The sequence below is a fragment of the Ruditapes philippinarum genome, unplaced genomic scaffold (genome assembly GCF_026571515.1).
Source record: "Ruditapes philippinarum isolate M1 unplaced genomic scaffold, ASM2657151v2 ctg7035_1_1_1_1, whole genome shotgun sequence".
NCBI lineage: Eukaryota > Metazoa > Mollusca > Bivalvia > Venerida > Veneridae > Ruditapes > Ruditapes philippinarum.
The window spans coordinates 52,167-69,584 of record NW_026851687.1 but is presented as its reverse complement, the minus strand read 5'-3'; the positions used below and the strand labels follow the sequence as shown (position 1 = coordinate 69,584).

General features: G+C 32.0%; 1 protein-coding gene across 1 annotated transcript in view; it reads left to right on the top strand.

Moving 5' to 3' along the window:
• Positions 1–7,783, top strand: part of LOC132736983 (protein sidekick-1-like) — a gene marked incomplete at its 5' end in the record, with an annotated part of 31,287 nt that extends 23,504 nt beyond the window's left edge. Inside the window, 2 exons of the mRNA XM_060724212.1 lie at positions 521–805; positions 6,726–7,783. Of these exons, the coding sequence (XP_060580195.1) occupies positions 521–805; positions 6,726–7,054 (614 nt within the window). The remainder of the gene's footprint in view (positions 1–520; positions 806–6,725) is intronic.
• Between the last annotated feature and the right edge of the window lie 9,635 nt (positions 7,784–17,418).

Here is a 17,418-nt window from a genome sequence, read left to right as displayed (position 1 = left end):
GGCAGTTTTACTTCGGACGGGTATCTTAGATGACTTTTATGACGTTTTTCTTGTTAGCCTTTAAATAACCCTTTTTTAGAAACATAATTCAATATAGGTCATTTAAAGGAGTCAAACAAATGATATAATAGTTTGGGTTTCAGATCGAATTCACTACATTTACACAATAATATGTTCATTGCTTTACAAGCTTTACCAATCAAATGTGACTGGTTTACAACAAAACTACAAGTATAGTTAATGACAGTGCAAAGATAGTTAAAGTCGTTCACAACCTCAATAACTTTGTCAGAGAAGGTCCAATATTCATTTTGTAATAACACACCCTTTTCCCCGAATACTACAATTTTCGTTGTTGTTATATTAACTTAAAGTATTATTTATTACAATACGAATATGAATTATCAAAATGATTTTAAAATTCACTGGGTGTTTTATCTATTATTGCCATATCATAGACGAACAGTAGAAGAATAAGTAGCGCAAGATAATCAGCATTTCTATCAATTCATTTTTGTAGGCAACCCGGACCCACCAAAGAACTTCAGAATTGCAGATGATGGCATCACAGACAAAAGTATTATAGTGGAATGGGAACCAGGATATGACGGCGGTTATAATCAAACATTTTTTGTTTACTACAACGGAGAAGAACATGAAGTCAAGTCATTACCTACAAATGGAAGTCCTTATTCATTTAAGTGCGCAAAATTGAAACCTCGTTCTACTTACGAAATCGAATTATATGCAAAAAACATAAAAGGGAAAGCAGATCCTCGTATTCTAAAAGATTGTGAAACGAAAGGTAAGCATGGCTCATTGTATTTGTTCTTATATTATAAAGTTATTTTATTATAGAGTTTTAGTTATTTTCAGTACTTCATTTTAATATCTTTTTTTGTCTATTGTTCTTAGTAAAACAGCACATTGAAACATTTTTTCGAAGTGAATTTTCGTATTCCGTGAATAATCCATTTGATGAATTATTTCGGTTGTCTCTTAACGTTGATGTGGAAGCATTTTTTCCTTATTTTACATTAATATTGTAACATTTATTTAAATAAAAAATGTGCGCGTTGAAATAATTGTTTACATTACACGAATGCATATAAAAATAGACTTAATGTAGTTGTCTATGAGTTAACCGTAGAAAACTACTTATCTACTTAGAGGCAATTTTTTCTGCAACATGAATTCTGTTCACTTTTATTTATTTTTAAAATTAGTTTTCAATATGATGAAAGCAATATATAGGTCCAAGAAGCCTAAATAAATGCAATTATTCGGTTACAATTTTGTATTAAAATATCCTGTGAAAAATTCGACCAAGCACTAATGTCTTATTGAAATCGACACAGCGACGAAGACCATTTTCAGCCTTCCATTCCTCAAATGACCTGTGTTATCTTTAGCTGTCTAAAAACGAGTAGGCCACTCACAGAGTTTTGTTCAACTAACTAGATACTCGAGTATGGACTTTCCGAAATCTTGATGACAACATTTTCAAATTAGTTGTGACTACAAATACATGTACATGCATTCACAACAATATCGTATTTTAATGACGGACGTTTTTAGAATGACATTTTTCAGAGTTTACATCAATTTGCGGTAAATCATGTTAGGCACTTTGTGTTTCCTGGGCTGAATTGCTGTGGCTTTACCATGGTTATATCAGGTTGACTTAATTGGTACTGAACGACATAAAATAAATAATATTTTACTTTACAACAAATGGAACTCATAACATGGATTTTATATAGGTATAACATTACAGGCCTTTTTTCTTCTATTTAGGGAAAATGCCACATAGCAAATTTGGGAAATTTGTGTCGTAAAATTTACCAATTTTGGAAAAAATTTGTCGTGAAATTTGCCAATTTGGAAAAATATTCTAGTATTCAAGAAAATAAATCTAAATTAATCTTACCTAAACTGTTCAGCTTTTTATGTCATATCAAAAATACAAGGACAGGCAAAAATGTGTACAAATGTAAACTGATATCAATTAAAAATCCTGTTTTTATTCACAAAACATGAAAATGTACCGTGATGCTAATTTCGCGACACCAAAATTGAAAATGCGCTACATTTTCTTTCAAATTGCCGACTTCTAGATTGGGAATATTTTTTTTGGATTGGGAAAAAACATAATTTGGATGGGGAATAGGGCCCATATTCAGACCCTTGGGATAGGGGAAAAAAGGCCTGAATTAATGAAGATAGCATGAAAATGTTCGGACTTATAATTTCCGGGTATTCTCAAGCATTCATTATATATACCATTGCATGATTCCTTAATTGTTTAACTCTATTTGAATTAATTGTGTGAAGCAAATTAAATATTCGTGACATTAAGTTATGCTTAATATGCATTTTGTTTACGTTCAGCGATAGCAAAACTTGCATACGTTTTTAAAGATTTGAGACATATCCTGATACAAAATCATACATTTAATTTACTTTAAAACATAGTAACCACCATTAAAATTTTAGTATTCCAACGCCTTCAATTATGATTCACGCATAGAAATAGCACACAAAAACACGTATCACAGAAACTGAAAATATTGATGTCCTTCGAACAAAGACTTTAATTAATTTAGAGCTTGCGCTGGCAGGGTTGAAATCGTGAATTCGTGAAGTTAAAATTGTAAATTCATGAGGTTTAAATCGTGATCGTGAAATTGTAAAGTTGAAATGTCTCCATCGGTGTTTCGTAGTTGCGCGCTCGGTTCCGTACAACTTTAGGCCGGCGGTTAAAAATCCTGTATGTTGTATTGCGGTTGTATACCACACTAAAGTGAAATTATATATATGTATATATTTATGCTTATAAAACAATTTGTTAATTTATGTACTGCAAATATTTGTACATATCATATGTAATCATTAAAATGTGTGCATTCATTTCTACTTAGACTTTATAGAAAATAATTTTTTATTACCTGCCTTTATTTACATTAAATGTTAAATTCGCTATATCTTTATAAATAATGCTTTTTGTAACTTACAAAATTAATAAATCTTACTTTGAGCATCATATTTATGATATAAAACCATAAAAAAAATTATGTTACAGGATCTTTGCAAAAATATAAAAAATGATAGAAGCTTTAGCAAATCAATGATAGAGTCATGGCAATAGCTGCGAAAGAAATAGATAAGAGATTTTAATTATTTTACACGAAAGTGAGAACCACATCAGAACAGTAGGCCTACATATTCCATGATCATCAGTGTGATGTTAAGACAAAAGCCTGTCAGCTCAAATATTATGACATCCATTTATGCTGGGTCATGTCGGGGTACACACTGTAAGCATGCTACATTGGGAAAGTGGGGAAACTAGTCAACCTCATAATTCCCCCCCACCACCCAGTGGCGGGGTGGAGTGTGGGACAATTAGTGAATTTTGGTCATAGCATTTATACTAAACGAAACAGAGTATCAAAGATTTAAACTCAATATGAATTTAATATGATAAAATGCACTTAACATTTATATATAAATATTGACTGTCTAACATCTTCATTTTAATGTCCATATAGACTCTGTTACATATATTTCTTTATCTTTAACGTTTTTCGTATCTTTTGGTATTTCCATACAAGGCGCCAGAAAGATCAACTAAGTTAACTACCTCTCACACCTGAAAATAATCCAAGACGACACGAGGCCCATTTGGTGCTTAATGTCAACGAGGAGGACTCCATATAGATTCAGCTTTCATTTTTTAAAAATCGCGCAAAACCTGTTTGGTATTACAATATATCCTTAAAGGCTATGTGAAATAAAACTTACCAATAAGATTAAGCATCCATTACATGCAGACAACTAAATGCGAACTTATACGTGCCTCGAAAAATAGAAGTCAAATTTAGTACTGTTACACTGTCAACTATGAAAATAAAGTCGAATTTATAAACACTTACTATTTCAAAATATAAATTAAAGAAATGCTCATTAATATATGCAACACAGCAAATGATAAGCTATAAATGCTCATTAAAATCACAGTGTTCAAATAAAATGCAACCTGATCGTGATTCGAATCATTTACCTCTTCTAAACAGTGATTAGTTCTTTTCGCTATAATGAAACTTATCCACAAATATCTTGTTGGAACACTGAAAAAATGACTTGAACCGTGATAACCCCATATTGGGCGTGAGAAAGATATGCAGCCTGTCTGGAGAATTTTGACTCTCTAAATACCATTCTAGCAACTGAGCCTCTAACAAATAAGATATAATTTACTGCCCTGATTATTAAACAGAGTTTTACTGTGACATACTTAGAATCCTATATTGAAAATTATCCAAACAGTTTGTATTGGCTCAGAGATTACTTCTCATCTATAAACAATCACTCAGTCCCACAATTTGCGCCATATATCACAAGATAAGAATATTGTGCAGTCTGAGCAGAATTCGAACCAGGGACCCTCAAGATACAATATGGGGATTGTACCAGTTGAGTTATCTGGCTGCTTACACATTTTCCAACTACATAAGTGAACAGTTTTATATATTTCATTTGTCAAGAGTGACCTTTCATACCAATAAACCCTTGATTTAAGGATGAGGCTGCATCATATGCTAACCACCAGAGAAACATTTAGTAAATTGCAAAGTGCGTAACATATAAGACCTGTAATTTAGCCTCTAATCTTCTTTGAAATATATCAATTACCGTATAATTATTTATTTAAATAAATACAATGAAACCGAAGTCAGTTCACTAATTTCAAAACAATAAATTTACATATAAATATTATATTTCAGAAATTTAAACATTCATTGATGTTGAAACTAAATAATGTTTACAAACTAAATTTTAGATACAGTTTATCTGAAAAATGGAATGATTTATGAACCTTATGTGTATATATAACCGCAACCTTCCATGGCTAAATAAAACTGAGGTTGCAATATTTTTCAGTTTTATTGTTTAGGGTATTTTTGGAGGTATTAAATGTTTCTTCATTTTAAGAAAAAGTAGCCTGTGTTTCGAAATGGCTTGACTGTTCTTTTCTTCATCTTAGTTTACAGACTTAATTCCAACTGCGTATCCACACTATGGTTATGGTTAACAGGTAATAAAATTATGAACATTCTTATTATCTATTTATTTTATTGATAAATAGAGTAGGAACAATCACACAACACCAAACTGCAAGTTCATCATAAGCATGATAGCCAAAGGCAAATAATGATAAATGTTACAGGTATACTTCTCCAGGTTCATATTGAATCAGAGAAAGAATCAGACCTCCATTACCAAAGTATTATCATTAAATTTACATATTATACATGTATATAAAAGTCAGTTGAAAGATGGCCAAATTTCAAAGGGATTTCTACATATTTAATAGATATTGACATAGATATTGATAATAATTAATATTAAACATATATATATTTGTATACAGATGGGACATTAAAGTATTTAAAAATCAGAGTAACAGTTACTGTGATACAATAGTTACCACTCTTGTTTTATAATAAGATATATGAGACTAATATTTACATCAATAAATGACAATACATGCATTGATTACACTATGCAGGATTTAATATGTTTGTTAATTGTCTCAGACAAATCAAAACACCAGTCCAGTCCTTATATTTTATACTTGAATTCTATTTCTACAATAATTTTAGAATTAGATATGAACATCATCAGTCCTTTAAGAAGCTATTTACCAGTTTAAAAAGATAAGATAAGTTTAATATAAACCAGAGCGTTGATGAATTTATATCTATTTATTGAAATCTAATCTGTCACTTAAGATTCCGATAAGAAGATTTTCAGGGCTCTAAAGATATGATTATTTTGGGTTGTGCTGGCTGAGGGAATGATGTTTATGCTAGATCCAAATCTGCTTACACACCACAAAACAAATAAAAAACTTTGTATCTAGAACAGTCAAATATAGGGAATGAGTGTCATATTTCACCCTGCACAGAAGTCATTTCTGGTCAACTTTCTAAGTAATATTATTGCTTAAAGGTGGCTCCCCGCTTGGAACATTATATCTTGTGCTTTAAGCGCTTTGATTATTTTTGTCTCCAGTATTTCAGCAATAGGTAGATATTAGGATAGATTAGATAAAAAGGCATTTTCAGGTCTATAAAAATTCAGAATAAAAGAGTACCTTTAGTTTGTACACATACAATATAAGTTAACTCCTCTGATTCTAATGAAGACTATACAGTCTTTAAAGTGTCGTAATTTAAACAATTTTAAAGAAGTGTAGATTATAATATATGTTTTAGTCTTACAAAATTCCAACATGTAAAATTCCCTGAGAGATTGTAGTGTTTTTCAAAATACAAACGAAGTAATACACTATCACTATGTCAACCCCGTTAAGCAGACAATCTGTCACGTTACCTCATAAAGATTTTTTGATGGTATAATTCACTGTATGCTGACATTTGCTTGTTCTAATTGCTTAAGCTAAATACAGTTTCTGTTGTTATTTTTGTTGTTGTTGTTGTTGATGATGCTGTGTTAGTGATAGTGTTGTTGTAAATATAATACGAAAACCTTTTATTGAAACAAATCCATTGTCTGTTAATCACGGATACCTATGATTGTAACAAACACATTGTATGTTAAACGTCCGTTAATCACGGATACCTATGATTGTAACAAACACATTGTCTGTTAATGTTTATAACGAAACAACATTAAAATCTCGTCAATTAACTTTGAAGGTCGCCCAGATCCACCCAAAGACTTCCAATTGGCGGTAGATGGAGTCAAAGATGAAACTATGACAGTTGAGTGGAAAGAAGGATTTAACGGCGGTTATGAACAAACATTTTATGTTAAGGTCAACAACGAAAAGGAGAAGCAGGTCGGTTCTGAATGTAAACTTAAAAGTATTTGGTCATATACGTGCAAAGGTTTGAAACCTGGTACAGATTATATAATAGAGATAAAGGCTAAGAATTGCAAAGGCTTTTCAGAACCCCGTCATCTCAAATATAAAACATCAGGTAAGCATTGCTTCATTTTAACACTTTTCTTTTTGTTCAAATAGCAATTGTCCATATAACAGTAATTTACGAAGTGTTTACACAAATTCCCCTCTAGGAAATTTTTGGGGAGTTATGAGGATGATCAAGAGAAACACAATATAAACGGTAGAATCAATAGTATAAGTTTGAAGTCCATATTGCAGACACTATATTGATGCGTGATATATCCTCTTTACAAAAACAAAACAAACAAAAACACACAAAACATATCAATATTTATCACATTATGATCAGCACGTGCATATTTAAGAATCCATAGTAATGCGCATACGTGTAGGTCTGAACGTTGTGACAACGATTTAAGCATTAAAGCAGCATGCCTCCAAAAGGTAACAAAACACTACCATCTTACTTGTCTTCAAATGCATTATATAGTATAAAGTAATCGAAATGACACAGTAAAGGATTGATATTTTAACATGTTTGCTCTGAAAACAGACAGTTCGCTTTTTTCCAACTGGATATACCTGCTTTTATTATACTACAGAATCTTTCATCCGGGTCATTTCTTGTACTACATGATGGTACAGGACAACATCGCGACCAGTGATCCGGGATGCACGAGTCCGTGATCGTGTCAAACAAAAATACAAACGAATATACTGCTTTGGTTTTCACATTTGTAGTAATTTGTGGCACTTAAAATGGTCATTGATTATCTATATCATATATTTTATTACCAGTATATTGATTTAAACTTTAGCTTAAAATATGCTAAGAGCCTACTCATTAACGGACCTTGATATATGGCCCCGGGATTTTTATGAACCACTGTTGTAAAAGATGACGTAGTTGAATTAATTATCTCTCCTATGCATACTGGCTATTGCGTTAGAAACGCCCAAAATTAGAAGAATTTGAATACATTATATTGGCTATGAACCCATAGGTAAAATATCATGTGTTCATATAATCCGCAGTCCTTTTGATTAACAACCGGAATGTTTGGTCGTCAAGCTGCCTGCAAAACGTAAAAACGTTTGTAAATGAACTACATATTTAAGAAGCGTTTCTTTCTTTGTCCTGGTAGACATGTTAGATTTTTCTGAAGGAGACTTTCCTTGTTGTTGAGACATGTTCATGATGACGCATGATGTTTTTTTAACGCTTTGATGAATAAATTAACGTTGCAACTACAAACATTTGTAACTTGATTTCACAAGAATTCAAAGTTCAAATGACGAAACATTTAGTACTTCATGTAGTATGAAATTAAAGCAAATTTAACATCAAGATTGGGTGATTTTTACAAGGAGCATATTTATATAGGGCACTTTTTAGTCTTTGATAAAATTCCAACGTTCGTAAAATTGTATGCACTGCGCCGCTGTTGCATTACCATGATTATAGGACTGTAATGGTTCTTGATGGTATTAAATTCATAATATTTCACCTTTAACCAGATGAAACTTGGAACTTTAAATTCCTAAAAAGGCATTTATTTCATGGTTTCTAATTTATTTTAAGTGAATGCAAGAGATATTTTTCTTGAAGAAAGAATTCAACCAAAATAAATAATAATCTTTAATGTTGTTGTTTTTTTCTGAAAGTAATATTAAATTGTAAGTTTAACTATGTTTTTTGATGATAACTGTTATCGATATCATTTTTATAAATAATACAAAATGCCATGAAACCCATGAGAGAGCGTTTAATCGAGGTTTAAACTGGGCCCTTGATTTTTATGATTTCCGATGACTTGCTCAAGTTTTGCGTAAAAGAGTATTGACCTTTTTGTCATATTTTCGACTCATATTTTCAAGTTATAACATTTTATAACAAGTGTTGTATTACACGAAAATGAACGTTTTATTTTTGTAGATGACATTGAACTAGCAAACTCTTGGGATGAAGGATTGGCCGGCGAGGAACAATAAATCTTACAGATATCGAATTTGGATTGAAACCTTGAATGACACAACACGTTTCACAAAGGAAATAATTATGATGAGTGTTCTTAATCCTTGTATCTATTAAGAATGAGAATACAGAAATTCCGTTCTTGCTGAAGATGTTAAAAGGAAGGCATATCCCTTGCAATTTTTAGTAAATATTTTCTGAAAATGACACTTTCAGTGCACACCTTAGATCAGTGATGTGTGTACACTACATATATATGTTTTGTTTTGCGACTCTCTGCATACAAAACTCAGAAATGTACAAAAGATGCTTTAGCTGGTGAATACGTAGATTCTCCATAAATTTGTATTGACTTGGTAAAGCCAAAAATCTTTCATTGCATATAACCGGGAATGCTAAATTCGTAAAATATCTCTAAAACTTATATCTATGCTAACAAAAATAAGTGTCTTTTGTAATTGATTTTTATTTATTATAGTGGTTTGATATTAGTATTTTAGCTTTTTTAGCAGATTCATTTAGCATATGTCATATGCCACAATACGTTGAATAATGATGTTCAATAAATGCGTTGTCGATTTATACAAAAGTGATGATATATAATTGGTTAGCATGATATTAACATTTTATTTACAATAATATCGTTTTATAAGCACTTTCTGTTGTGTGCATGATCTTGAACAACCGGTGCGAAAATGCAAGATTGCCAAAGAGTCAGTCTATACCGTTCGTTTGCGTTTTCGCAAATTACCACCATAACATTTATCTGCCATTTTTATTCGCGTTTCACTTCTACAGTCATATATCAAGGCCGATTTTTTTGAAATACTTTTCTTTTCTTTGGACAAACTGTGAACATGCTTTAACATTTACATTTATGGCTTTATTTTTCAATGCCTAGTGCAGGGAAAAATTTATTTGGTGTGTAGCATTGAGAAAAAAAAATTGTTTCGTCCGTTCAACTTCAGTGGAGCGATCTTGGGCTATCATTGCACTCTGACTTTTATGCAACAGTTCAGAGAAAAAATACTCGGCTATTCAGTACATATTCGTTTTTGTAATTACTCATTCATGTCATTATAGCAGACTACTTGTGTACATGTATATATATTTATCATGTTTAAGCAGGAGGAAAAAAATGTGGAGTCTCCTAAATATTATGGCATGTGATATTTTTGTTTTATAATATATTAATTTCTTTTTTTAAATATCACATGTTATTTTTGAAGTAAAATATATTTATATATATATTGTGTCGCATTATTCCATTACCTCTTATGCACACCTTTTAACGCCCCCCCCCCCCCTTTGAGCCTCAATTTTTGACGATTTTTGGCTTGAGACAGACTAACAAATACCCCAGGTCGATCTTAAGGTAACGCGTAACCGACGCTGGAAATATTTTGACTCTATATTAATCCATTGAGAAGTTAGTTGCAGCACTTTGGAATCGTTTTAGATGCATAAAAATAGAATTAAGTATGTCCCCTCGTACTAAGCATGCCGTTACAAAGACTATTGTCCAGTCAACACTTGTGTCAAGTTTAATCAGCATTGAAGCACTTTAGTAAAGTTGCATAGCTGTTTAAACTTGAAACAGTCTTTTTAATTTCAGATAATGCTCACGCGTTTATATACATCCGTTACATATGTTGTGCTAAAATCATATTTATAATTATGCGTTAGTGTTAACTTACATATAAATGCAATATTTGATGCAACCTGCAACTTTCAAATTTTTTTATGACGTAATTTAATTTCAATTAAAAAGTATTGTGTACCGTCTCGTTTGCTAAATAATATCAGGCACATTTCAAGAATATCTTGTTTGTTTGTTCGTTTTTTTTTCTTTAGTTTTACGGTGCAACAACACAGTTACTGTCATATGTCACCGAAACAGGAAAGATGATTTTTGCTTACCTCGGTTGTTAAAAACTTAAAGCACGCCAGGGGTCAAAAATGCATTATGGGTCCAAACGCCGTCAGGGGCAAATCGTTGTTTCATTTAGCAAGAAGCTTTACACTCATTACTCAATGGTTGGTTCCAGGGACGGATTCAAAAGTGTATCTATAAGCTTCCTACAAAATCGAACTAAAATAAATTTTGTACAAACCTTAACCACGTAACCTGCTGGAGCTAAGAGATGCATGAGTCCATTTTGTTGTGATTAATGCTTCCGAGGGATCACTTTGTTTCCAGAATTTTGTACTTCACAACAGCAGGTGTCAAGTGCCGTGTGGCAGCCGTAAAAAGTTGCCCCGTACTTCACTTCAGTGTTGTTATATTTTCTGGTCCTTCGGGATCGTTGATGCCAACACTATAGAGTGTTGAGAATTGAGTACCGCTCAAGCCGGTGCTAGGGGGCGTGAGGGATGTTGCACTTATACATTATCCCTCATGTACAGACTCAATCAAACCGAGTCTGCAATTCTTCTGTTATTTTGTTGTGATTAATGCTTCCGAGGGATCACTTTGTTTCCAGAATTTTGTACTTCACAACAGCAGGTGTCAAGTGCCGTGTGGCAGCCGTAAAAAGTTGCCCCGTACTTCACTTCAGTGTTGTTATATTTTCTTGTCCTTCGGGATCATTGATGCCAACACTATAGAGTGTTGAGAATTGAGTACCGCTCAAGCCGGTGCTAGGGGGCGTGAGGGATGTTGCACTTATACATTATCCCTCATGTACAGACTCAATCAAACCGAGTCTGCAATTCTTCTGTTATTTTGTTGTGATTAATGCTTCCGAGGGATCACTTTGTTTCCAGAATTTTGTACTTCACAACAGCAGGTGTCAAGTGCCGTGTGGCAGCCGTAAAAAGTTGCCCCGTACTTCACTTCAGTGTTGTTATATTTTCTGGTCCTTCGGGATCATTGATGCCAACACTATAAAGTGTTGAGAATTGAGTACCGCTCAAGCCGGTGCTAGGGGGCGTGAGGGATTTTGCACTTATACATTATCCCTCATGTACAGACTCAATCAAACCGAGTCTGCAATTCTTCTGTTATTTTGTTGTGATTAATGCTTCCGAGGGATCACTTTGTTTCCAGAATTTTGTACTTCACAACAGCAGGTGTCAAGTGCCGTGTGGCAGCCGTAAAAAGTTGCCCCGTACTTCACTTCAGTGTTGTTATATTTTCTTGTCCTTCGGGATCATTGATGCCAACACTATAGAGTGTTGAGAATTGAGTACCGCTCAAGCCGGTGCTAGGGGGCGTGAGGGATGTTGCACTTATACATTATCCCTCATGTACAGACTCAATCAAACCGAGTCTGCAATTCTTCTGTTATTTTGTTGCTTCCGAGGGATCACTTTGTTTCCAGAATTTTTTCCAGTTATTCGAACACTTTTGGTCGGCTCTTTCGGTTAACTGTGACTGCAATTCTTTTGCATCAACACTAAAAGACAATCCCTCAGCCACAAGGAGCTTGAACATTACTGAACACGAATAAGGAAGAAATATATTGATGGACAAGCTAACTGAGAAAAGTAATACATTTGTACTGAACTTCAAAACAGTAAAATAATTTGTTTTTTCTTCAGCTTCATTTTTGCCTTTCGATCTTAATTTATATAACCATTTTTAGAATTGCACATACAAAAAACATTTCGATTTTTGAAAAGAAACCAAATGTTCTATCTTTAGAAGCATTTTCAAAAATGACCAATAACAAATAATTTTAAGAAAGTGCCTTGTTTTTCTCACCGAATTTTATAGCGTTTTCTTTGTATATGATAAACTTTGACCAAAAAATAATTTAATGACATTAATTTATTTTTATTTAAGAAAAAAAATATCTCAAAAACGTATGAAGTAATTTTTCATTTGATTAAAAATGAAATAGTTAAGAAACAAAGACAGTTGAAAAAGAAGAGATGTACATATCAAAATAAAATGATATGACACTTCTACCAGTCGCCATTTGACAGGCTTTTATTAAGATGATAAAGACAGACATACGGTTTGTCATTATATTTCAAACTAAACGTATCCACGGGTTGCCAGGATTCGTTACCAAACGTATTCTTGATACACTGTATTTGGATAAAACAAACGTTTAATGTTGGTGAAAATTAGCAGATACAGTAACTATACATTTTTCTTGACGTACATCTAGCATGACATAAACAGAACGGACAGGTGTTGACTGTAGGATTGAGACGAAATTAAGGCATGAGACTAGATAATGTAGTCCTTTTTGCCATACAATGCATCATATTTATATTGGTTTGAGATTAAATGAAACTAAAAGTCGGAGGGTGATTTGGTCAACATTGTCGCCATTCACAAATCAAGATATAAGATGTTGCAATATGCAGTATATCTTAATTCAGTTTAACTGTTACAGTAACGAATGAATTTTAGCCTGATGGCCCGCAGTAAAATTCATTATGTCAAAATAAACAGATGAGAAAAGGGTTACATAGTTGCTATTCCATCAAAACTTTGAAATAAAAGATGGTGATTTTTAAAATGCCTATAAAATTTAAAATGATAATATTTAGTTTGTAACTCAGACACTTAAGAACTTACTTACCTAGCTGTATTTATGCAGTGAATATTTATGATAAGTATGTAATAGGGGGCCAAGTTTTTGATATTAACTAACATCACTAAGAATCAAATCTTGTATCTTAGTAATCAATATACATTTCTGGTTTCATTGAAATTTTAATCTCAAAATATGAAACCCTACAACAAAAAAAACTAATGAACGAGCATCTGAATATGATATTTCTATCGCCATCCCTTTCTCTATTGTCAAACTAAATCACCTAAATAAAATATGAGTTATTCAATGGGCATGCTCTGGGTTGCGAGTAACAAATTCATTCAAATCTGCATGTATATGTATACGATTTAACTCTTAAATATTTTCAACATAAAGGTCCCCAAACTAAGATACAAACTGCATTGTGTAACCATTATTGCTTCTTTTCGGATTAAAGTATTTCAGGACAAAGACAGAAGTATGTCAGGATTATGACCTGATAAACCTCTACAATATTGATGTTTTAAAGGTGCAATTAGATGTTTCGACACAAATACGATCAGTTATACAGAGACGTTTAATTACACAAGCTACGACATAATTATTTTCTATAATATATGACCTATGTAGGGAAATACAGATTGAATATAATCGTTACATACATTTAACATATTTTACCAGAATTCATATTTTACGAAAAAACATTCATTGAACATATTTATTTTGTTGTAATTTCAAAATGTTACATGTCCTTATTTCTTTATGACTTTTTGTTTCAAATAATTAGTAGTTCATTTAGCAACAGACCCAAATAGGCGTTCATATATAATTAAATCTACAGTTAAATCACGTTGTGACTAATTCATTTAATATATTTCGAGCGCTGTTTTAAATTATAAACGGAGAAAAAGTCTTAAACTATCAAGATGTTGAACCATGCATTATGCTAGCTTATGACCAATATTACACATCTTAGAAGAAATAAAATGCAATATTTTATGTTATAATATGATTTAAAAATAGATGCAAACTAATTGGTCCAAACTGTAGTCAACAGAACTTTTTTATAAAATCATATTTACTGGGTGTAGTATCATATTTACTGGCTGAATTGGATTTTACAATTCTAAAAATAGATTAAGACTCATATTCAATGACCATACACTGTAGACTGTTAATTACGTGTGTTAATTAAAAAAAATTGTTGCGTTTTATTCTTTATGGCATATTTCTCGATTGAAATAGCATTACTTGACTGTTATACTTAAAGGCTAAACCGCATCGATTAGTTTAAACTTGAATTACTTTTGTATGCGCAGAGTTCGCGTCTAACACGTGTGTCTTTTTTCCCGCGCTTCAACGAGGCAAAAGTTGTACATGTATATAAGATTGTACTTTTTCGTGTGTTTTTTAATTCTTAGCCTATTCATATAATAAAATAATTATTGACTAGTGAGCCATTGAATATGATGTGATATTCACCGCCGAAAGTCATATTGACCTCGGCTATCGCCTCGGTCAATATGTCATCTGCCGGTGAATATCACATCATATCCAATGGCTCACTAGTCAATAATTGTATACTGTTCTATAATTAAAAAAGGGTGATGAAATATGTTGTTCAACTAATTATCTGACTTAGCTGATTTATTTGTATAAAGATGATTTATCAGATAAATTGGATACAATCGGTAGGATAATTATGCCTAAATTTATTCTATTCATTTATCGCAAAAATATTTGTTATTATTATTTTTATTATTTCTAAATACGTATTACCATGTAATCGTATAAATATATGTTCCTAGTTGTTGTGCAGTGCGTATGTTGTTGTTATTTTGTCTGAAGGATAACAAGTATAATCTTTGCTCTATAATTTAAACTGTACTTATTTCCCTTTGAACGCTATAGACTCAATAAACCATCTCATACTCATAAAATATCTCATTGTTAAGGCTAAAAATATAACAGAAGACATAAATTCATCAAATCGATTAAGCATTTATTAAATTCCTTACACAATATTTTAACGAAAGCATATCTAGGATTAAATGTTATATATTTGAACTAGAAATGTGTAGTGTTTGATTCCACAAAATACTCGAACCCGGGATCCTCGGAATACCGTTCTGCGGCTCTACCGACTGAGCTATCCGACCGCTTACACATCTTCCCCAATGCTGAACCTTGCCATTTATATATCATAATACTAAAATGTAGAAAATTTTATGAAAGAAATATGTTATAATCTTTACAGGATTCATGTGTACTATACTCATTTTTGCGACGGACACGCCCTCAGGCGCGTTCATAGCTATGTCTTTTACACATGGAATTTCGACGTCTACAATCAAAAAAAGTGTCCCAAACATCTAACAAATAGTGCATGATTTAATCATATAAAGCACACCCATTATGTCGAAATATGCAGAAAGCGTTTATGTTCCAGTTTGTTTGCAAAGATCGTTAGTTATCTGACTTATATGATAAACAAATGAATATCATATAAACGAGAAAATATCGTAATTTGTCCAATCCGATTTACAGCCAAACACGGTTTTATGAATGAAAGTCGTAAGCAGAAAAAGTAGAACGACAAGTTATATAGAAAATAGTAATAGTACATTTTAATATAGAGCAAAAATGTTAGTAAAAACATTAGGAAGTATAATAAATATCTTTTTGTGGTGACTGAAATAATTTTCTAAATTATAACGATTCCTCCGCTTAGAATCACTTTTTTTATCAATGAGATTGTACAGACACGTCACTCCTCAGACATTTTAACTTTGGCCATTTTACAGATACTTAATCCTCACTTCACTAAACTTCACTCATCTTTTTAAGAAGTTTGATTGAGACACATTTTCAATTTTTTTTCTGTTGAACGATAATTAATGTTAGAAACGATAAAAATATTTCAATATTGAAGTATCTTAACATGCTTGAAGGGTGGGTGTGGCTTGAATAGTCCGGGGCATTAAGTGTCCTTTTCCCATTAATCTGGCCTAGTTTATCGACGATCAGATCAAGCATCAAACTGCAGTATTTTCATGTAAAAAGTGTTAAGATATTAATTTCCTTCATTTGCAAAAAAAAAATTACGTACTACGGAAAATGTTACGACCGAGTTATATCCCTTTACTTCCGGAAAACCTAGCTAAACACCGGATTTCGGCACGTTACGGATTTAGCTGCGAGGAATTTACACTAATCGATGAACATAACACAATAACATGATATTTCTATTTTTCTATCATTACTTTGCCGTTTAAGGTGAAAATAATTGATGTGTTTGAAAATTATCAATATTTCTTATATATCTATTGCAAATTTTTCAAAAAACATATTGTTTATAATGAAAATCAATAAAGTTAAAACAATCGTAGTAGTGGCACCTTCCATTATAAATAGAGTTATTTCTAGGTTTTCGAATAAGTGAATATATTAATGTTAACAGTAGAGATTGGCGCAAAAATATAAATTTTGAACAAAAACATGAAAGAGAACAAGAGGCAGTAAGACAAAACAGTCGTTGTACATTTTTCTGAGATTTGGTTTCAAAGACAGTTCTTTTTCCACGGGTGGCACACTTCTTTATAACATGCATAAACCATTTATTCAGCGAACTATTATTTATGAACTATAGAAATACGACCCATACAAATTATTAAAGCATTGAAATCGCATATTGTTTATTCTTTTATTATTTTAAACAGTAAACTGACATAAAAAACTTTATTAGCGAAAGAAAAGAATCGAAACAAGTATGTTTTCTCCAGCATCATGAAGTAAGTCATACTGGACCTCGATCTATATTGTAGACAAATACGATACGTACAAGTTTGTTGCAAATATATTAAGGTACGGTTCAGCTATAAGACTAGGATATGTCTCAAATTGAACATTTTTATGGAAAATTAAAATTGAATTGACCATTTATTTATGATATTTTTCCATATTAAATAGACTTATGTGATAATATCAGGCACGGATACACGGCAGGGAGCTGA